This window comes from Hippocampus guttulatus, chromosome 9, assembly GCF_054856545.1.
Source record: "Hippocampus guttulatus isolate MCC_2025c chromosome 9, RoL_Hgut_1.0, whole genome shotgun sequence".
Lineage (NCBI taxonomy): Eukaryota > Metazoa > Chordata > Actinopteri > Syngnathiformes > Syngnathidae > Hippocampus > Hippocampus guttulatus.
The window spans coordinates 16,241,936-16,263,863 of NC_141269.1; the positions used below are offsets into that span (position 1 = coordinate 16,241,936).

Genomic DNA, 21,928 nt, shown 5'->3' on the forward strand with positions numbered 1-21,928 from the left:
TTTTTTGGCAAAGTTTAAAAAAAAAGTCATTCTTGACAGCTGAATTGGTTTGGAAATGCAACATTTTATTCACAGATGGGATGGTACACACATACACAAGCACTGAAATATTACAAAATCAGACGTAGCACATTCAAAGTGCAGATCAAAGTGTTTCGGTTAACTTCAAGCACAAGTGACCATAACTTGTGTTTCTCATGTTATTCCCTTTAAAAACTACAGTATCCTATGCCCTTTTGCTACAGACGACGGTGTCAATTACTCTACTTCTAACAATCTCATATGCCTGCATGCCCAACACCAATATTGTGTTGTTGTTGTTTTTTTGTTTTTTTTTTACTCAGTGTAGAATGAAAGTCCCTATGATGCCTTGAGTACTATTGTTTTTTCTTAAACTTTTGATGTCCCAAAAACATTTGCGATGTGAAAACAGCAAAAGGTGAACAAAACTGGCATTAATTAGTGCAGTCACTGTTTCGTCCTCTCAGTGCATCGTCATCTAGTCGCGTTAATTTAATGATACTAGATAATGTTATATACAATGTGTGTTTTATCAATACAGCAGGTAATAAGGAAGACCAGAATGTGTTTCAGTGCAATTTGAAAGTTCATTAGTCTGCCAGAAATAAATTACTGCATGAAATTTACATCAACAACATACAATATTTTCAACCTGAAAGTTTAAATAACCTATACAACATATGGTATAAAAAAAGATTAGTTCAGTTTTCTTGGAGTTTCATACTTGTGTGTAAAAAGAAGCTGTTGCCGCAATTAAGCAGCATGACATTGGATGATTGATTGTCCTGAGATGAACATAGAGGAGAACGCATGTTGCCACGACAACAGAAAAGAGGACACATACACACACGGACACGTGTGCAATGGGCAAACAGCAGTGTGAGACGTTCAAAACATCAGGTGAACATTGCAAGGATTCCTTCGACTTTGCCCACACGACTCATCTTCCCCCAGGCGGTCACTCTGTGCAGCCTGAGACGCTGAAGCTTCTCTAACTATGTTCAAGCTGAAAATGTTCCTTGTCCCACCTGTGTTCGTGCATCAGCACCCGTTTGTGTCTACGGCGCCGGAGAGCTGAGGCTCAGTGCTGTGGATGCGGCGTGTGTGTTGGCGAGGACAATGGCAGGCAGAGATACCTCGTTCTTCCAGAAGCTGCAGGAGTCCCGGTGATGACCGGCTTACGTTTGGGGTGGGGCGGCCTTTGAGGCCAAAGTGCCGCTGGCCAGAAACAGGTGAAGCATTCATGTGCTCACAGTTCGGACATAATGGCAGGCCGATAGGGTGATGGCTGCAAAGGGATGAGAATGAAAATGAGTCCAAAAATGTGCAAGCAATCTTATTAGGTTTGTTAGCTGTTGTAATGGAATGTCGTTAATAAAATTTTTAAAAAAAACAGGTTAATGAAGCAGTGCTGATGCAACGCAATCTTGCGGTTAACTGTTATGAAAGAGTCGTTAAGAAAAATTATACAACAAGCTATGCGAGTATGAGAGGTGCACAAACAAGTTAGAGCAGATGGAACAGCTCAATCAGCCTTCAGCACACAAGTGAACTTGAGCTGAGGATGTGCAACAAAACAAAAGGGCACAATGAATATGGAAAGTCGAATGAGCATCTATTCCACATCCTTGATATCCGGCGAGCCCACTTACTAGTCCACTCTTTGTCCTGCTACGAGTACTACTTTGACATTATTTGGCATTTGATGAAACTGTTTGAGTAGCGCGCAGATGTCAATTTGTGCACAGTTTTGCTTCACTAGTTAAATGTCCTATATGTGCAGAAATGTCATGCAGAAGTAGGGAGAAAAAAATGTTACGTAAGACCCTAGTAGACTGAATTGTCTTTGCAGTGAGGACAAAGAATGTGCCGTATTTTCCGCACTATAAGGCGCTTCATGAGTATAAGGTGCACCTTCAATAAATGGGCGATTTTAAAACTACTTTCATATATAAGGCGCATCGCATTAGTAAGGCGCATAGAATAGAAGCTCCATTAGTGGCTGTGGTTGCATTATGCATCCACTAGATGGAGCTATGCTAAAGAGAATACAATACAATACAGCTTTATATTGCACTTTCACAACCGCTGCAGTTATAACAAAGCCCTTTCCAGAACATTTAAAATACTACGTCCAAGAAATCAGAATATTGATTCATATATAAGGCGCATCAGCTTATAAGGCGCACTGTCGGCTTTTGAGAAAACTGAATGTTTTTCGGTGCGCCTTACACTGCAGAAAATACGGTACTAGTACATGGAAATTAAGCTTAATATCAAGTAAAGTATCAAATGGCTTTCCATACAGAACTGAATAAGCTCATGGTTCATTTGTGACATTCAACCTTGGATCGCTTGACATCAAGATGTTGCTCTGATGACATGCAGGCAGACATGGGTTTGTGCCTCTTGTTGAATATTTTGCCCCTACTAGAACTCTTACTTTGCCCCTACTAGAGTTGGCTAGAGTTGGAGAAAGAGTCTGGACAGACGTTTTCTGCCACTACGGGGGGGTTGTGTGGAATGATTTAAGAGCACTGCAACAGAATATAACTCTCTGCCTGAAAAACTCTGATTCATGAAGAAATCAAGTCAGTTGTGAAACCCGGGTGTCATCGCTTATGACAAAGGAAGCGGCAAGAAAAGGTGCAAGACTACTACTTGAGTTCTTACCTAAAGGGGACTGAGGGGTTTAGGAGGGATAGTGCGGGGACTTGGCAGTCGGTGGTGGTGGGAGTGGGAAAGGTCTGAGGCAGGCTGGGACCCGACGGAGACACTGTGGGTTGGCGGAAGGAAAACATCACCCTAAACTTTTACAACATATCAACAACATACTCACTCCTGCAACATGCACAAATAATATTCTGCACATCAAACAAAAAACAAACAAACAAAAAAATAAAATAATTGTGGTTTGAAATGGTGTGCTGTATACTCAATAGTTTCTGCAGGCGTATGAAGCATGAAGAAGATAAAGTATGGAGAGGAATAGAGCGAAAATCTGTTTATAGGGAGGGATAACTAACAGACCCATGACAGAAGGAAAACGATGATATTGAATGACTATATTAAAAGAAAAAGTTGCACAGTTTTATCCTTCCCTCACACAATAAGCTTATTCAATTCTTATTATTCTTCGCCGTCAACAAATGGGAGACATACAACATGACTGTGAGGAAACAAAAAACTTGCTCACAGTTCTCTGCAGAGAGAGACAAATTTCCTTACCGGTCAACATCAAGATTAAATAAACACGTTTTTAAACATAGTGCGCCGAGTAGGGCTGGACAATATGCCTGAAACAAAAATATTCGGCAAATGAAAGTCAACTAGCTTAATGCTAACATATAATGCGAAACGTTATAGGTAGGCAAACAAAATCATTATCACAATCATTATCAATGACAAATGAGCACAGCCAAAGTGGTCGACTGGTCATCACCCCACATAAGGTTGTGGGGATCCGACTTTCAGCCCTTGTGACAAATGTCAACTTGTCCTTGACGAAGATATTAACCCCCCCCAGTTGCTACTGATGGTGCGTCATCAGTAGATGAATGAGTACGATGCTTTAAGTAGAAAAGCACGATACGAAGTCATTACCGTTTACTCTAGCTTAGTAGCGGACCTGCGCTGCCTCTTCTTCTGGCTCTTAACTACGCTGCATCTCATCCAGCAAAGCTCAGTGCTGCATGGCATGTCACAGCACGACGTGTTCAAATTCACTTGGTCTCCCCTTAATGTGTGAGGAGTGTGGCTCTTGACTTACTCCATATGTAATGCCTTGGGACAGCTTCTGCTGTGATATGGCGGTATAAAAATAAAATTGAATTGAAATGAATTGTAATTGGACTAGTCTGTAAACTGTAAAAGGTCATGGGGAAAAAAATGATCACTCGCTATGCAGGGGTACAAAAGATGAAGCAAGAAAAAGCGAGGGTTCACTGTATAGTGGATGTGAATGTATTTTACATGTGTGTGGGGTAATTAACAGGTGTCCTACCCATGCTGTGAGCTCCTGAGAGCAGCGACAGGTCAGGTTCATCCTCCTCCAGGTCATTCAGACTGTAGACGTGCTGTATGTCCACTTCTAGTTCCCTGAAGTCCTTTGTCAGGACACCAGGACGAGGGTGTAGGATACCCCCCAGGTTTGGTATGGCTAGCTGCTGCCACTGGTGCAGAGTCACTGAGCCTGAAGAACCAAAGGCAACAAGCCATGAAAATACATTTTCTGTATGAATGTCCAGTCACAACAACATGTTCACGTTTGTCATGGCTGTATGATGCATATGCATTTGTCAGACATTTTCAAGAAAACCCGTCGATCCGTCGATGCGGTTTCTATAGAGGGCTCCGTCCTTTTAGCAATCACCCACAATACACTACCGGCCATATAATTCGTGTATGGCTTGTTTATAACAGCCCCCCAATATGGCCCCCGGTAGTGCATTGTGGGTAATTGCTAAAAGGACGGAGCCCTCTATAGCACTTGTCCTCAGTTGGGTTGTGGGTGAGCTGAAGTCTGAAGTCTTTTTGCAAGCGGTGGTGTACATGCTGGACTGGTCACCAGCCAATGGCAGTAAAAAGAAACAAATGTTCACCCACACATTCACACCCGTGGAAAATTTTGAGTCTTCAATGGAGCTAACATGCAAGTTTTTGGAGTGTGGGAGGAAGCTGGCGTATCTGCAGAAAACCCACGCAAATGCTGCCAAATCATGCAAACTCCACACGGGGAGACGGGCGTGGGGGGCGGGGGGGCAAGATTTGAACCCACGCAAATACTGCCAAATCATGCAAACTCCACACGGGGAGACGGGCGTGGGGGGCAAGATTTGAACCCACGCAAATACTGCCAAATCATGCAAACTCCACACGGGGAGACGGGCGTGGGGGGCAAGATTTGAACCCAAAACCTCTTGACTGTGAGGTACACATGCTAAGCACTGGTTGCCAGTCAATCAAAGGGCACATACCCCCCCCGCCAACTCAAAAATAAAAATAAAATAAATAATGGGCGGCCCGGTGGTCGACTGGTGAGCGCGTCGGCCTCACAGTGCAGAGTTGCAGGGTTCGATTCCAGCTCCGGCCTTCCTGTGTGGAGTTTGCATGTTCTCCTGCGTGGGTTTTCTCTGGGTACTCCGGTTTATTTATATTAACATGCGTGGCACGTTAATGGAACACTCAAAATTGTCCCTATATAGTGTGAGTGTGAGCGCGGATGGTTGTTCGTCTGTGTGCGCCTTGCGATTGGCTGGCAACCGGTTCAGGGTGTCCCCCGCCTACTGCCCGAAGACAACTGGGATAGGCTCCAGCACGCCCCCCCCCCCACCCCAGCCTCAGAAAACAGGTGTGCCATAATTGGTCATTACCTGAGTCCTGAACAACTGTGATGTCATTTTCAGTTGGCAAAGTGTTGCAAGATTGCCGCCCCCTGAGAGGGTCAAAAAACGGGCGGATTTTGCTGCTTAACTTATACTCTACAAATGCAATATTAATCAGATTGCCATCTTGTGGAGGCGCATAGACCATATTACTGTCAAGAAAATTGTTGAGTTTTTGACACTTTGCCAGCTCTATATTGCATGTAAATGGCATCATTTGACGCCGTTTAATGTAAGCATGGCACTGTGCAACTGAGGGAGCTTGAACATGTTTTTTTTTTGTTTTGTTTTGTTTTGTTTTTAACTGCACGAATATTTCAATCAAATTGTGCCAACACAGTCTTGCCTCGCCCCTGTTCATGACATGCACAGACACTAACGACAACCAAACAAGTTGTGGGTGTGGAAACAACTATTTAAACCTCTCTGTGTTCAGTCTTTTCACATGGCATTCAGCAACGTACACATTCACTGTGTATGTGCTCTGAGAATGGAAAGTCGTGTCGCATCGCCGTGAGACACGCAATATGAGCAGTTTAGCCTCCCTTTATTGTATCGTCGACACAGATTGGAATATTACACACAGCACTACTTCCTTGACACAGTTACTACATTCCAATTAGTCAGAGGTTTGGCACCACTTTATAGCATCTTAGGGCATGACAGAAGAGCGCCAAAATAGACCGAGCGTTGTGAATAGTTGTCCTGTGAATATCAAGTCAAGTCAAGTCAAGTACAACTTTATTGTCAAATGCCCCGTTTGTGCAACATACAGCACAGATGAAATTTCTTTCCTCTCAACCAGACAACAAGAGGAGCCGCTGCAGGTGCCCGTGCCGCCATCAAAAGAACAGTTAACATAAAATGACAAAATAATACAACACAACACATAAGACACAGACAGTAGTGATATCTGAACCACTTTCCCTGCATACACTTTGTTGTTTGAAGCAGTTATAGATGAAATAGGAGCGAATCAAAGTGTCCTTTTCACCAGTGGATCAAAGACATCATGCTAAAAATGTGCACACGTCTGCTACAAGCTAAGTTTGAAAGCAACAAGAAGCCACAGCGCCCATTAACGAAAAAGAGATACACGAGAGCACTTCCACTGGAATAAGCAAATAGTTGAGTTTGAATGTGAAGGATGGTGGTCATCATATTCACAATTAAAATGACAGCAATACAAAAAAGGTGATTGACAGAGTGGTAATTGTAACTTGGTGTTGTTGTTACTTTGCTCTCTCTTTAAGGCCAAATCACAACAACAATAAATCTGTCAAATGGTTATTGTTGTTAAAAACATAACTCTTGGGGGACCTTGAAAGCCTTTGATAGCAGAACAATGTCAAAGTCTTAAGTGTGAGATAATTAGTGGGAAACGCCCATGCCAAGAATGATTAACATTCTCGGTGTGAAGTTGCTCACAACACACACCTGTCTGCGTGTATGTGCGTTTGAAAAGATCAACCAAACAGTTACCTTCCAGAGGTTTGACGATCTGCAAGCGGTCGGGCAGGTATGATCTGGATCCCGAGGAGTCACAGGAGTGACGGGAGCTTCCATTGGAGTAGTTAGTGCCGGTTGATGCCACTGGACTGGAGGCCAGGCTGTCATTTGGTGTCAGGAAGCCACTAGAACCCTCATCCCCTTCGCTGTTTGCGGCCAAGGCACGCAGTTTCCGCTCACGCTCCACATCGAAGAAAGGCCGCTCAGAAGAATGGTTCTGCTGGCGAGCTGACAAGCTGCGCAAGGCGGCTTCAAGGTCCTGGCCTCCCGGAGTACCTGGCTGGCCCAGTCGCTTTGGCCCACTGATGCTACAGGAAAGAAAAAAAAAACCATGAGAATGTTAAAAGAAAATGACTCTGGCGGTGACCCAAAAGTGTGTATTGAGGTTCTGTGGCGCACCCATCTTCTCTCTGGGCTGGACTACAGCTGGGCTTTTCCTCTCGTGTAAGACTGGTGTTGTCAGAGCCGTAGTAACTGGTCCGGGGGGTGCTGGTACAGCTGGAGCGCAGGGACACCGGGCTAGAACCCGGAAAGCCCGGAGAGTGGCACAGAGAACGCAGCCTCACCGACCTGTTGACCACGCGCACAGTTTCAAACACACGCCTCGGGTGGGTTCTGCAAGACAGAAAACAGGCATCTTAAACGTAGTCGAGAAAAATAGAACATACTTCAGTGATTGCCATAGTTTATCGCAAACTAAAAGTACAATCCACGACATTGTTCCAATCACATCATGTCCAAGTGCTCTGCGGGGATTTATGTAGCAGAAAACGTGCTCAAAATAATGACTCAGAACTCGTAGTATACAGAACCTGCAAAAAAAATAAAAATTAAAAGAAAAAGAAAAATGACACTCAAAATTTGATTATGGTAAACACATTATTGCATTCCCTCTGATGACATTGTGCAGGCGTGCTCATTTTTCAAACAGCGCTGGGAAAGGAACTGATTGCTGCCACAAAAAGTGAACATCCGCAAGTAACCAATGAAAAAAAAAGATTTTGGGTACAGTAAAAGTAAATTAGTTACAATTGCATATTCCCTTTTATTCCCTATTACATACCAAATATTTTGAGTATTGAGTTTCTGAATGACTTCATCTCCAGATGGTAGTTGTTCCATTACAGTTTGACACTTTTGGTTGAAAAACAGTGAAGTTTTTGCATTTGTTCTGACAGTTCGTTTTTATTTTTATTTTTTATTTTTTTATGATGTTTCAGTTGGTATGTTTATTTTCTCTCAGTTCGAACAACTCTTGGATGCTACTATGTAACTGTTGGTTTATTGCTATGTGGATGATTTGGTGATTCTTAGAGTCAATTAGATCATGGAAGTTGAGAAATTGTAATTTGATGAATGGTGTGCTCTCTGAAGCGGGTTTTATTGATGATACAAATGGCTCTTTTTTGCAGGAGGAAGACAGAATGTGCGTTTGTTTTGTATGTGTTCCCCACACCTTCACACAGTTGGTGATGTATGGAAGTACTGTATGAGGGAACATTACAGTTTATGTAGTGAAGCTTGATTCAAAAGGTTCTTGGCTATGTTCATGATTGCAATTGTTTTGGATATTTTGGCATTGATATAATTGATTTGAGGCTTCCAGCTTAATTTATTGTTAATTTGTACTCCTAAAACATTAATTATGGTTACAGTGTTATTTGTCATGAGTTTCTTTTTTGAATATGTAGGTTATTTCCCAAAAATTTGGAATTTTGTTTAATTTTAATTATATTTTATGTATTATTTGAAAAGCATTTTGGGGGGGGGGGGAAGGGAATCTGTATTTTTTTTAACCTCTCAAAATTCTTGAAAAAAAAAAAAAGATGAACCTTCAAATGCCAAAAGGGTTTGGCATGAGGATGCCGGGCATCCACTGTATTTTATTCCTCCATCTTGCAAACTATCCATTCTTTTCGCTTTTTGTTGAGAAAGAACACATTGCGGGAAGACATTGCGATGCTTAACTCGGAATCTGATAAAGAACACAAACATCCACACACCAACGGCTTCGGTGATGATCACGCACGCTACACCTACTTGTATTCCGACGATGCAGGCGTGTCCAAGCCTTTACGGAAGGTGCCCTCTATTTCTGCTGCCAGGCTGTCCATGGGGAGGACAGACGCCAGAGCAGTATAGCGCTGCACAGTACTGTTGGGGAGACTTTTATTTCGCAGATTTTTAATGTCCTCTCGAGCCTCGTGGAGCATGTCCTCACACTGGGAGTACTTGTCCTGCAGGTCCTTCAGCTGCAGACAGGAGACGCAATTGTCAAGCTTATATCACTTACGATTAACAATATAATGTCTCGCTTATGATCGCTTTGAAATCCAAAAAGGCAGATTGATCCCTAAGTGAGTTTGAATGACTTGCCTCAGATTGCATTTTCAGGTTATTCTCACGGGAGACACTCAGATGTTGATTCAGGTCCTCATTCTCATTGGAAAGCTACAGGGGCCAAAGGAAGGTGCAACATTTCAAAGTTTCCAACTCGGCAGTGCAATTTGTGCAATCGGCGAATTTAGCGTAACTCGTGATATAAGTCCTCTTCCTTTTAAGTATCAGACTGAGGTTCAAAATATTTACTCACACGTTTGCAGCGGGTCTGCGAGTCAACAATCTGGGCAAGAAGGATGCTGATTTCCTCCTGTTGGCGAAAAGAGTCTTCTACTTTGCGCGCTAGCTCATCGGATAGGTCCACAACCTGCTTGTTGACAGAGGCTGAAAAAGCACAGATCCGATTCATGCACTTGAATCAAGAGTGTTTCATGTTGCAATTCCAATCTTGGTAAAATGAGACAACTTACACAGCTCCTCCACACACACCATCATCAGCTCCTGCTCTTGTTCCTCATAGTTGGTGGTCTCGGTGCAGAGCTCACTTGCCTGCACAAATGTTGGGTCTCATGATTTATGATGTCACTCAATCGACACATTTATACAGTGCAGAATATTGAACCCCATTATGGACTACATTCTTGGGACACTTCCAATAAAAAATTGATTTAAAAGACAATTTAAAAAAAAAAAGAAGAGGAACCTAAATTTGAATTATTGTCACCAGGGACAAAAAAATAAGGAAAAGGAAAAAACTGTCTCTAGGTCATATACATTAGAGTGCATACTAAAATACCTCCAGTCGAAGTTTGCGGTTCTCGTCTTCTAAACATTTCAGTTTCTGCTGCATGAAGTCATAGTGGACAAGGTTGCTGAGAGAACTGCTTGATTCATTTCGTTTTATTCTGTAAAGAACATTTTTTTTCACATGATGACTACATACACGCTGGTTATAAAATATGGTAAATATGCTTTGAATATGCAAAAATAATTCGCAGTTGCTCATTGAAATCAAGTGAGGAAAAAGTAAACTCAGACCGAATAAAGGGTTTACTGTAGTGTATAAAATGTCACGTTGGTTTTTATTTACTTCAGTGGGTCTCACTGTTAGGGCAAAAAGATTTGAGGAAAACATATATTTGCAACTTTTATAGCCACTATTGTGATCTTAATTCAATGAATTGACACAATATACACAATGTACGGTTACATTTACAAAAAAAAAAATGAAAATACGACGGTAGACAACAAGCAGACTGGTAACCTGCAGTGTAAATTCAGCTTTAGACAGCTCCTAATTATATCCGACCAAAGGATTCGTCTCTGTGCCTCGCACGTTAGATTCTTGTGCTACTTTTGACACCGCTGACCGATCACAACCTTACACCGAGATTGACAGTTAATAGGTGTGAGTGGAAGGACCTAACTTGGTTTAAGCCCCGTTTATCAGATCGTGCCACGTTTCTAAATGGTAATTAAACCTTAATGACTCACTCTATGGTGTACATATCAGGGCTGTTAAACTCATTTTTGTGGCAGGCCGCATTGTAGCAAAGGTTTCCCTCAGGGGCCGTTCTGATGATCAAACTGTATAAATGTATGATTGCCTCCTCTTGCTGTATTAGTACACACACACACATAAAAAACTGATGGATAATCTCATTTTAAATAGAAGGATTGAAATATATAGAAGTCAAGGTGAGTAGTTGAATTATTGTTCGATTTATTTTGTGCGGTAACATGATACAGATGGACAAAAAGTGAAAACAGCCGCACTGACTAAAAATCGTCAGATTAGCTTGTGTTGGATTTTGTGAAAGCAGTAAGGATAAGCATGTTTCGACCGAAACTTCATGTTTTCATTTTGAAGATTATGTAGCAAAGGATTTTAGTTTTTTGGCACACTGTCAATGGTCAAACAGCTTTCTGTGTTGTACTCACGGTGAGTGTGATTCTGCGTTTTCTATCTCCTCCGTGCTTGCGTAGAACTGAAGGAGGTCATCACGCATTGAAAGCTCGTGACGCAGTTGAGCAATCTGGGGAAATGGACCACAATGACTTCAGTTCATAGCAGTAAAAGAGTCACCATTGAAGTGGGATTGAACTAAAGCATATTCGTTTGGTTGCACCTCCTCCTTAGCACTCTCAAGCTGTTCATCCAGTAATCCATTTCGGGTCGTCAGTTCTTGGTTTTGTTTCAGGAGCGACTGACCAATCCGCGCTGCTAACTCAAGATCCCGCTCTTTCTGAAAAAGATCGCATTCGTACAAAGGGTGACAATGTAGCACAGCAAGGAAGATATTCTTTCTTGACCCAAATTATTTATCGACAGGCAACTGTAATCCTCTTTAAAGTACTGCTCATCCTATTTTGTGTGTGTGTGTGTGTGTGTCTTTTGTGTCTTACCTCCTCCAGCAGGTGTGTGACTGCCTTAATGTCATGATATGTCTTGGTGACCTGGCCAACTCTGTCTGAGCACAGCACTGAGAGAGGGAGAGAAGCAAACAGATTTCATGAATGGAAGATGGCATCTATCTCGCGTGCCTCCGCATCCGTCATGCATTTTTCACACAGGGAGACGTGAGCTATCACCAGCAATAAATCCCCTTTGCAATGACCATTACGTCATGTAAACCGGTTGACCCCATCCACCGGGATGTGGCCCAGCACCAATCTGTAAGATAGTTGTGATATGCATAGAGAGACCGAGCAAAAAAAACAACTTTTTATTGATCATCAGTCAGAAAGATGTTTTATTTTGAAAATCAGGTGCATACGCCACTATACATGTAAAACCGCTCATCTCATCAGGAAATAAGGTAGTAGTAACAAGGTAAGCCCAGAAGACGGCCAAAAAAATAATTAAAACAATTAATTATATTTATTAATTATAATTAAGGAGACTGGACATACACAAAGTAACACACTTGGATGCCATCACCTCCCATTACTCCAAGACTGACTAGTTGGTGGGAAACAAAAACAGGCCTCCCACTCATTAGAAAAACTTCGTTCATCTTAAATGTGAGTAGTAGTTTTCATAATTTGCTTATATTTATTAGTATGCCAAAATATTGTTCCACATGTAACCCTGCAGTGATGTAAAAAGGGTTGCAGAGCACAGATGTAAATTGCTTCACGAGAAAGGGAATTGGAATATTCTTATATATTTTAGTATGTGGTGGCCCGGTGGTTTCTGAATGACTTCATCTCCAGACTACAGTTGTTCCATTATAATTTTAGACCTTTGGTTGAAAAACAGGCGGCCCGGTGGTCCAGTGGTTAGCGCGTCAACCTCATAGTACAGAGGTACCGGGTTCAATTCCAGCTCCGGCTTCCCTGTATGGAGTTTGCATGTTCTCCCCAGGCCTGCGTGGGTTTTCTCCGGGTACTCTGATTTCCTCCCACATTCCAAAAACAAGCATGGCAGGCTGACTGAACAATCAAAATTGTCCCTGGTGTGAGTGTGAGCGTGGATGGTTGTTCGTCTATGTGTGCCCTGCGATTGGCTGGCAACCGGTTCAGGGTCGGAAAATGGACGGATGATTTTAGTATGATATATAATGCACACAGTAAAATGTAATCATACTGTAAATTTACATTCTCTTTATTTTTGTTGAATCGACCGAAACTGGACTGCTCCGTTTTTGCCTCTCATCCTAAAAGCTTTATCAATTCAGGCAAAAGGGCTTTGTTGATGTGGGTGGTATAGTGTATGTACATACTGACCCTGAGACTGACCAGTCTGAGTTGGTGTGGAATAAATACACAAACACACCTGAATCTTTTTAAATGAATTTATAACAACAACAAATTTACTGATTCATTAATGTGAAGCCGTGTTCCACAGACCACAACAACTCCATGTGGTCAGTCAGATAGCAATCCACTTAGCTTGATCCTTTTTAGCCGAACTAAGACACCCCTAAGACCTGGTTCGCCTGGATACTGATATAGCTCACTGTGAGAGTCTGCCAAGAATAAACTGGACACAGGACATGTACAGCAGAGGTTAACGCTGGCTGTTTTTTTGGAATGTGGAGTATAGGTTTGTTTGTTTAGATCCGGGACCAAGTCGATTAGGTGACATCAGGTGCAAGATTAATTGGTGGTGCGCTCACCCAAAACATAATTTTTTTTAGACCACCTCACCATGTCAGGTTTACATCACAGATCCCCTAAAAAAAAATGTTATGATTCTGTAATCCTTACCGCATTAGTAAGTGGTATGAAGCAATTTTGGACGGCCAATCTATGCATCGGTCAACACTTGTGAAATCCACCACAGGCTAATTTGACCCTCCCCATCCACTTCGTTGAACCAAGTTGTGCATGTCATTGGCTGAGAAACTTTCTTGGCTGAAAACTGTCGGAGCGGTTGCTGTATTAATTGCCTGTCCGTCATTCACTAGTCTGTCATCATCAGTCTGTCATTATTTCAGAATGGCCCAGTCCGTCAGTTGTCACTATATCACCATGTGACACACAGAGACGCAGCACAAGCAGAGACACAGCCAAAAGTGTGACTGAAAAGGCATACACAACAAACCTTCCTCAATCTGCTGGGACGAACCAAGATTTAGCAACCAACACAACTATAGGTCACCAGACTGACTAGCCATGCTCAAAAGTATATCTTTTTTCTCCTGTGGGAGGATGAGTAGGCTCTGCTCCGCTCAAAGCAACCCAAGTGTAGTCACCCCATGAACAAACACACGTAAGACACACCGCACGTGCTGTCGTCAGTCGTCAGAGAAACGGGAGTCTGTCAGTGATGGACTGATGGACCTTCCATCAGTACTGATGTACTGCCTACCACAGGGGTTTGTGAAGATCTGGGTGGCGGATGAAAAACTGCTTACATCGGCGCATAGTCCCTGAGTGTTTCAAAGTTTCTGTGATTTATCAATCGCCATTAAAACACGAGTCCTCTCAGTGATCGACAGATGAACCTTGCGTCGGTACCGACGGAATGCCCGCCAACTGGGAAAAATGACATCACAGAGCCAAAGCACTCAGCTTGCAAACATCACATGACCAAACTCAGGAAACAGGTGATATTATTTTCTTGTATTTCAAGAAGAAAAACAATGAATGGAATACTACTTCAACTTTCTAAAACCCTTTACTTTTTTGGACTGAATATAAAGTCAACCAGAAATTAGGTTCCATATAATTTCAAATAAATACATGACCTTGTGCAAGCACATTTAATTTGACAGTATATTACTTACTGAGATAAATCCTTTCACTCCCACCCAACATCCGAAATATTGATTCTCTTCCCACATTCAAATCCCATCTCAAAACCCACCTATTTAAAATCACATATTGAGTTTAAATTCATCTCTTCTTTTATTATTTATGGTTTTATCTGTGGTTTTATTGTTCTTGTTTATTGTTCTTGTTTTGATTGTAAGGTGTCCTTGAATGTTTCGAAAGGCGCTTATAAATAAAATGTATTATTATTATCATCAAAACTTTTTACATGATTAATGTGACTTGCAACCGGTAAAGAAACCATTTGGAGGAAAGTGATGATTGCTGAATATGTTTTCATTCAGCATAGAACACACAATCTGCTTCCTGTGGACCTGGCAGTTACACAGCGCAGGAGAGCTCAAAGGAAGAGATTTGCTATGACAGCTAAAGGTTTTAGGGTTTCGGCGGTGCTAATTCTTGGCGCCGGTAGCGACATAAACCTATGGCCTAATAAGGTACTGTTCCCCAAAGGATGAGCGTTGCTGACTTAGGCATACTTATGACGTCCGTTGGAGTGCAGGGATGAGACAGGCAAGGATAAACTCAGAGATTGAGATTCGCATTATTCCACCGTCTACTGTTGTAATGTGAAGTCTTGCCAAGACTGGAAGACATTATCATACAGCTCGGAGAATTTGTTTTGATTTTAAAAAGACATTGACAACATGACAATAGTCCAAAGTCTCTAAAATGGGTGCATTTTTTTTGTCTTTTTTTAATCATATTAAAGACGGGATATGGATCATCACTATCCTGTTTTTCGGAGGGGCGCCTGTGCCGCAGTGCTGGGCTTGATGCCAGCAACACGCATATTTAGAGAAACAGCTACACAGACGATGAATAAAGGATATGTTCCACACATGTGTTGCTATTAAATTAGTGGATCACCTTAAACTTCAATGTTAATTGCGGAACGGTGCTATCATAAATGAGTAAACATTCATGTGGTCATTATTTTACGTGAGCATGACTATAGATGAGTTTGAGATGAGAGAGAATCTAGGGCAGCAGCACACATCATGGAGGTCTAGCAAATTTACCCCCCCCCCCCCCACACACATCTGTGCATTTCAAGTTCCTTCAGAAAAAGGGGAGGCCAAGTTAATTTATGACAACTTCCTTTCACACCAACAAGTTATACTGTAAGCTACTAAGACCATACTAATAATCATTAGAAAATGATGCAATAGTATTTTTGATTTCTACAGAACAATGAGCATCGTACATCAAATGCCCCACAATGCAGTAGTTTGACAAATGTCAAGCATATGCAAACTTAATTAATCACCTTCGCTGGAAATTTTTATCATCAGAAGGGAGCTGAAAACAATTATTTTGCAACTGTTAATCATTGCATGACCCTCAAAGAGATGACTCCACAGCTGGCACGTCGCAGTACATTCTGCAAATGGTTATGTATTAACGCTCTTCGACAACACAAACCGCATAAGCATTCGAGCCAGCAAACTAGATCTACTCGTAACATCTTTAAGCTTCTCCCCCAGGAATCCCTGATGTCTATTCCAGCATACTCGTCATCATGCCTTGTCTCACCTTGCTTCACCTCCCTGCAAAGGTTATTGTTGTTGTTATTGTTGTTGTTGTTGTAGTTGTTGTGGCATGTTTTGTCCTCCAGCACAAAACCGGCAGTGCTCCTCTCTTCTTCCTCCTCCTCGGATGCAGAGGAGCTCCATACCTCCATTGTAGCCAGAGAAAAACTGCCCTCAGTCTTGCCATCCATGAGTTAAATCCTCTTGATTCTACTGCTGGTTCCCTGTGCAGACTTGTCGTTTCCTCAGCATCATGCTGCTGGCTCCTGTGTATGGTAAAAACAAGATCCCCTTGCCTCTGAGGCAGTATACACCTGTGTTTGATTGTGGCAAAGACTCTGAGCTTCTTGCGGCTAATGCGTAATCCGTCAGTCTGTACGGCCAATCTGTCGTCATTCCTGCCTACATTCACCTGGCCACGTTGGACTACCGGGCATGGACAGCAGGGACAATGTGGAGGAGGGGTCATGGATGAAGTAAATTCTAATTCACACTCTCAAGCGGAGCTCATGTCGATCGCACCGGCCTCATCCACTTAGCAAAAGATTAGTGCAATATCTCCTTTAATGTTGCAAGATTTGAAAAATGGGAACATTGGCGCAGTGATAATGATGTGGCATTAAGACCACCCACCCCTGCAACACAGGATGGTAGATTCCAACCACGTCAATGGCTGCTCTGATTCACCACACAGACTTAATGCCAGCCTGATAGAGAGAGGGCTCTGCGTAAGATTAGTGCAGACAACGCCACACCCATTCACTTTGCATCGGGCTGATGGATACAGAGGGAATACATTCAGATGTCCTATGTTTGACTGTGGTGGGAGCACATGTTTGAGTGCATACGAGCCCCGCTGCCCTGCAGTTGTGTCCTCATCCATATGACGTGTGACACAATGTGCCAGATAAACAAAGCTGCAAGGCTTTGTTCACAATATCTGAGTGGCAGGCCAGAAAAATACCATACTGTTTAAATGCCTTAGTGCAGGGGTGTCATTTTTGTCGCGGGCCTGATTTTAGTTGCAGTTTCCCTCGGAGGGCCATTATGACTGAAACGAAGTCAAGAATAACGGTTTATTCACAGATTGTTTAAGTTACTGTAATGAGGGGTTTGGTGACAAGAAAATGCTTACAGTATCACTCTTATTTATTACATATGAGAATTAGAAATTTTGGTAGAGATTTTAGCAAGCATCTTGAAAGTTGACAACTTTGATTTGCTTTCGCGGGCCACATAAAATGATGTGGCGGGCCAGATCTGGCACCCGGGCCTAGAGTTTGAAATCTGTGCAAGTGTTCAGCTTAGCAACAGACTTTGCAAAGAAGTTCTACTGGCCTCAGCCGTTAACTTTTTTAAGTCTGTGTTTGAATGACATCAGCTGATGCAAAACTGGTTTTAATACAATTTTGTTTTCCTTGAGGGGAAAAAAAACGGAGGCGTCATCCCAAATGTTGGCAGCATTGAAGATGTAACAGAGGGGTAAACAGAAACCAAACAACACCATATGTCGAATGACAAAGAGCCAAACATTTGAGTGAACAGGTTAGTCTGTCCTGCTTCACATAGGAACATGTGGCTTGGCATCACTCAAGTACAGCCTAAGTAGCATTATTAGGATGCAGCCACTTAAGCTCATGAATTCCTATTCCTCCCAAGGGTCATCAAGAGTTTCACAATGGCGGCATTCGATGTTTTTTGTTTTTCTGTGAAAAGAAATACTGAAGACAGCTCTACACAGTTTTGGATGTCAATATTTTTATCTCTTCGCAAGACCAACAAACAAGATTCTGAAATAAGCAACCCATTGCAGCCCATGCAATCATTATTAAGTGAAGTTTGTCAAGTTGCATGTTTTTGTAAGATGCATGCACCTTTAAAAAGTATCTTAGTTTCTTTCCTTTAATTTACTTTAAAACTTTGTTACTTAACTGATTACTTGATTTTAAAAGTAACATGTATAATCGCATTGATGTATCAAATAAACATACAGTACAATTAGAAAAAACTATTTAAACATACAATGCCCCACAAAGATAGTGCAGCTTATGTATGAAAATGTATTAAAATAGACCCATTCATTTATATTGCTTGTCAGTAAATGTTGCTGGTCCGTCATTCATTATTTGTCCGTGGTCGTCATCGTCAGTATGTCATTATTTCAAGCCGAACCAAACTGCAATCGTTCGTCCGTCACGTTATTTTAACCATGCTTCCGTCAGTAAATTTCACCATTCCGTCAATCATGAGTCTGTCAAAAAAACAACTAAAAAACTAAATCTAAATTTATTAAAATGAAAAATGGAGTGCACCATCTCAGTGTATCTACATCATACAGTGCCTGACCAAAGAGCTCACATACACATTGCCTCACATACACTTAGTTGCAAAATTAATCTATACTGTTAAGTACAGCAGGAGCATGCTGGTGCTGGATGTCACTATTTTAACCCCTAACACGCCAAAACGATTTTCATTATAGTTTAAAATGCCTTACTTTAACTGGAATCCCGCTCCGGATTGTGGCCAAGAAGAATCCAATACAAGTTGGTCAGACTGCTACTGTCTCTCCTGCTCCTGTCTATAAATCTATCCACGATCTGTCCGACAAACCGTGAACTTTTTTCTCACTTCCTCTTCTTCTTTTCATTTATTGGCGGGTCTTTGGTGCATAACCCCACTTAGTGTCACTGCAGTCCACCCTGCTATATTCACCCCTCGCATCCAAACATGCAAGACAGGCGGGGTGTGTTTCGGTCAATGAGGATTTGACGTTCCGTCAATACTGACGGAATGCCTCTATCTGCTTATACTGTTTGCCTAATGGTCCGAGAAATACTGTATGTAACTTACCTTTTCTGTCTTGTTGGATATGTGTTGCAGATTTATTTTGTTTTCATTAAATTTTTAACGTTTTGTGTCGTGATCCAAGTCATTTCAGACTTGCCTACTAAATAATATGTAAATGGTCTCTCTGCTGACCGCTTATTTGAAGCATTCTGTTGAAACAAATTGGAGGTACAGTCGAACCTCGGTTTTCGTCCATAATCCTTTCCAGAAGGCTGTTCGAAAACCGAAACCACGCTCTTTTTAAAATAAAAATGTTTACTGAATACGTCTGCTCACAATGGAAAGCAACATGAGGAAGCGTCATTTCCTCGTCTACCCGAGGAAGCATCACTTCCTCGTGTAAGGAAGGCGAGAGGAGTCAAATGGTGCATTCAAGTGCGCTCAGTTTGTTTGAGAACCGAAATTTGTTCGTCATCCGCGGCATTAAAAAACTCGAAATTTTTGGTTGAAAACCGAATTGGTCGAGAACCGAAATGTTCGAAAACCGAGGTTTGACTGTATTTCTAACATGGTCAACATGCCATCAGGGGGTCAACATTGCCACTTGGCTATTCTGTCTGCAGAGCTATAGTTGAAACTGTTAAGGAAGCCAAATGACAGAAGGCTAATCAGCTTGGTGACATTGCTGACCTATGTGGCGCACTGAAGTGACGGTGTGTGGAGTGATTTGGAGACAGAATACAGAGCCATTTAAGACATGGCACTACTGACGAACAAAAAGTATTTTTGAGAAGACTCGATCTTCCCTTTGGTCATAATAACCACTATATTAAGCTTAAGACAGTAAAAAATTGTAAGTCTCAAACACGATACAAGGTGCTGATATGACAAGCTAAACAAGCTGCCCTGGATAAACAAACAGTACATAACACCTTATGCATACAACAAAGTCAATCAAGTCCTGCAAGTGTTAAATGAAATGTGGAAAAACCTTTGACCTCTTAACTCCCATAATCAGTAAGAAAGAAAAATAAATACTCACAGAAGTACTTGAAGGTCTCTTCAATTTGCTGATGTGTGAGCCCCAGGACCACCTCTGGCTGTAGCAGAGGGGTATGCAGCCAGTCGTCATTGTCGTAGCCAAATACACAGTCTGCTCGGAGAGTGTAGTTGGGCTGACCCTCTGACAGGAGGCTCACTATCTCCAACTCTGGCAGATCTGCACAGAGGTCTGAGCAAAGGAAGTCTATATGTTAGCGTGGGTGCGCATGGGAATTTTATGTGCAATTAAATAAAGAATGAACAGTAAACTGATTGGTGTCTATGTACAGTGAAACTCCTCTACAACAAAATCATGTTTGCAGCAAGAAATTCTTCACAACAGGGGTTTTTCACTGTAGCAATTTTGATCTCAGATGTAAACACACACACACACACACACACACACACAAACGTATGTGTACTCTTTATTTTTATTCCAATAGTGCATAAGTATGAGCATACACTTATTTGACACTTCATACAGTCAGTGTAGAAAGAAAAAAGGGAAAGAAATTGTGAAATTTACGATCAGCATTCACTTTCACTTACATCAATTTCTTGGATAATGTCTTTTATTTTGCTTCCTTCGTCTTTCATTTTGATCACTTTTACCCTCTCTTCCAGCGCCAGAGCTCTTCTTGTCTTAGCTGCTTGACATCCAAAGGTCCGTTTTGTAGCCATTTGAGCAATGCAACGTTCTTCCTGCGTCTGAAACTAACAATAACAAATACTTCCTGGACTACTACGCATGTGTAAACCAGTGAGATGGTTGCTGTTGCTGTTTCCGAACGAAGCAGTAGAGGTCGCTGTTGGATTAGACTTCTTTGTAGTGAATCTCGTCGCGAGGCAAGAGCAGAGAAAACGATTTCATATCACGCAACAGGGTTGTTGTTTTTTTTCGTTGTACGGGGAGCAGGAGAGTGGGAATGGTGTTAATGCATGAAGATATTTTCACAATAGGGGGTATTTTCACCCATGTAGGTTTCGTTGTAGAGGAATTTCACTGTATTGGGATTAATTTAAATCAAAGAAGGGATTTTTCGACACAGTCATTTTGAAACAAGGAAACCTTTGCGTCTGACCCACCTGTGAGAGTGGATGCATCAAGGCAAGATGCTTGTCCCAATTCTCCATCAGCTGAGCCAAGATGAATAGGTTGGGGGTCCACATCCAGGGCCCCTGGCACCTCCCCCCAACCCACATGGAGGGAGAGGGCTGACTGGGAGTCCAGGTGGGCCTGTGTGAGCCAGGGGGAAGGAGAAAGAGAAGCTGGAGAATAGGAGTATAGGACAGATTGACAGAAGCTGGAAAGCAAAGGCCAATTCTGTCCCCTGGTGGCTCAGAGAGAGAGCACAGGACAGGGGGTTTGGCTGAGCGAAGAAGGCAACAACTGAAGCGAAAAAACAAAGAGAGAGGGAGAGAAAAGAGTGGTAAAACTTTCAAATGTGGGCATAAAGTATTTGTGAATGCTCAACAACTTCTATAGTGGTGATTGCAGTCATCTGTTGGATTGATCAAGTTGTTCATAAAACTCAATAGCAAACTCAAAAGAAAGCCTTTTTAGTTTCATCAAAAGAGCCTTTCACTCGGTGTGCAGGAGGGTTGGGCCTCTTCATGCGTGTCATTCATATAGAGTTACCAGCGCCTGAAGCTACACCGATCAGGTTCTTCAGCATAACTGCACCTCACCCATGGACACACTGTGCATGCAGTAATAGCTTAAATACTCTACATGCAAACTCCCTCCGCCTGTCAGTGCCCCCTGCCCGACTGAGCACCATGGGAGCCAGAGCCTTCAGTCACGCTGCTCCAAAGCTCTGGAACAACCTACCTCCGGACCTCCAAAACTGCAAACCTCTTTCCACTTTCAAGTCCCGTCTAAAAACACACCTGTTCAGGATTGCCTACAACACATAGCTCTTCCATTTCCTATGTTTTTATGATTTTATGATTTTATGTCCTGTTTTTATATAATATCTCGTTTACTAATTTTTACATTGTATTTTCTTATTGTCTGTACAGTGTCCTTGG

General features: G+C 42.1%; 1 protein-coding gene across 1 annotated transcript; it reads right to left on the reverse strand.

Annotated features, from left to right (window-relative positions):
• Positions 1-44: 44 nt before the first annotated feature.
• Positions 45-21,573, reverse strand: hap1 (huntingtin associated protein 1). The gene is made up of 16 exons (XM_086119188.1): positions 21,537-21,573; positions 20,984-21,235; positions 19,899-20,087; positions 11,661-11,737; positions 11,384-11,500; positions 11,196-11,290; positions 10,051-10,159; positions 9,725-9,803; positions 9,508-9,638; positions 9,291-9,365; positions 8,955-9,166; positions 7,314-7,529; positions 6,888-7,222; positions 4,025-4,213; positions 2,695-2,797; positions 45-1,309 (listed from the first exon to the last, which is right to left on the reverse strand). Exons 1-16 carry the CDS (start codon positions 21,571-21,573, stop codon positions 1,063-1,065), a joined length of 2,463 nt encoding a protein of 820 aa, XP_085975314.1. The 3' UTR covers positions 45-1,062.
• Positions 21,574-21,928: the final 355 nt, after the last annotated feature.

What these genes read in the sequence shown, in the direction of transcription:
- hap1 (XM_086119188.1), bottom strand. Translation starts at nt 21,573, where the DNA reads ATGCTGAAGAACCTGATCGGTGTAGCTTCAGGCGCTG. An exon ending in CGGTGTAGCTTCAGGCGCTG is followed by an intron (nt 21,236 to 21,536) that starts GTAACTCTATAT and finishes TCTCTCTCTGAG; the next exon opens with CCACCAGGGGACAGAATTGG. An exon ending in CCTGCATCGTCGGAATACAA is followed by an intron (nt 7,530 to 8,954) that starts GTAGGTGTAGCG and finishes TCTGTCTTGCAG; the next exon opens with AACCCACCCGAGGCGTGTGT.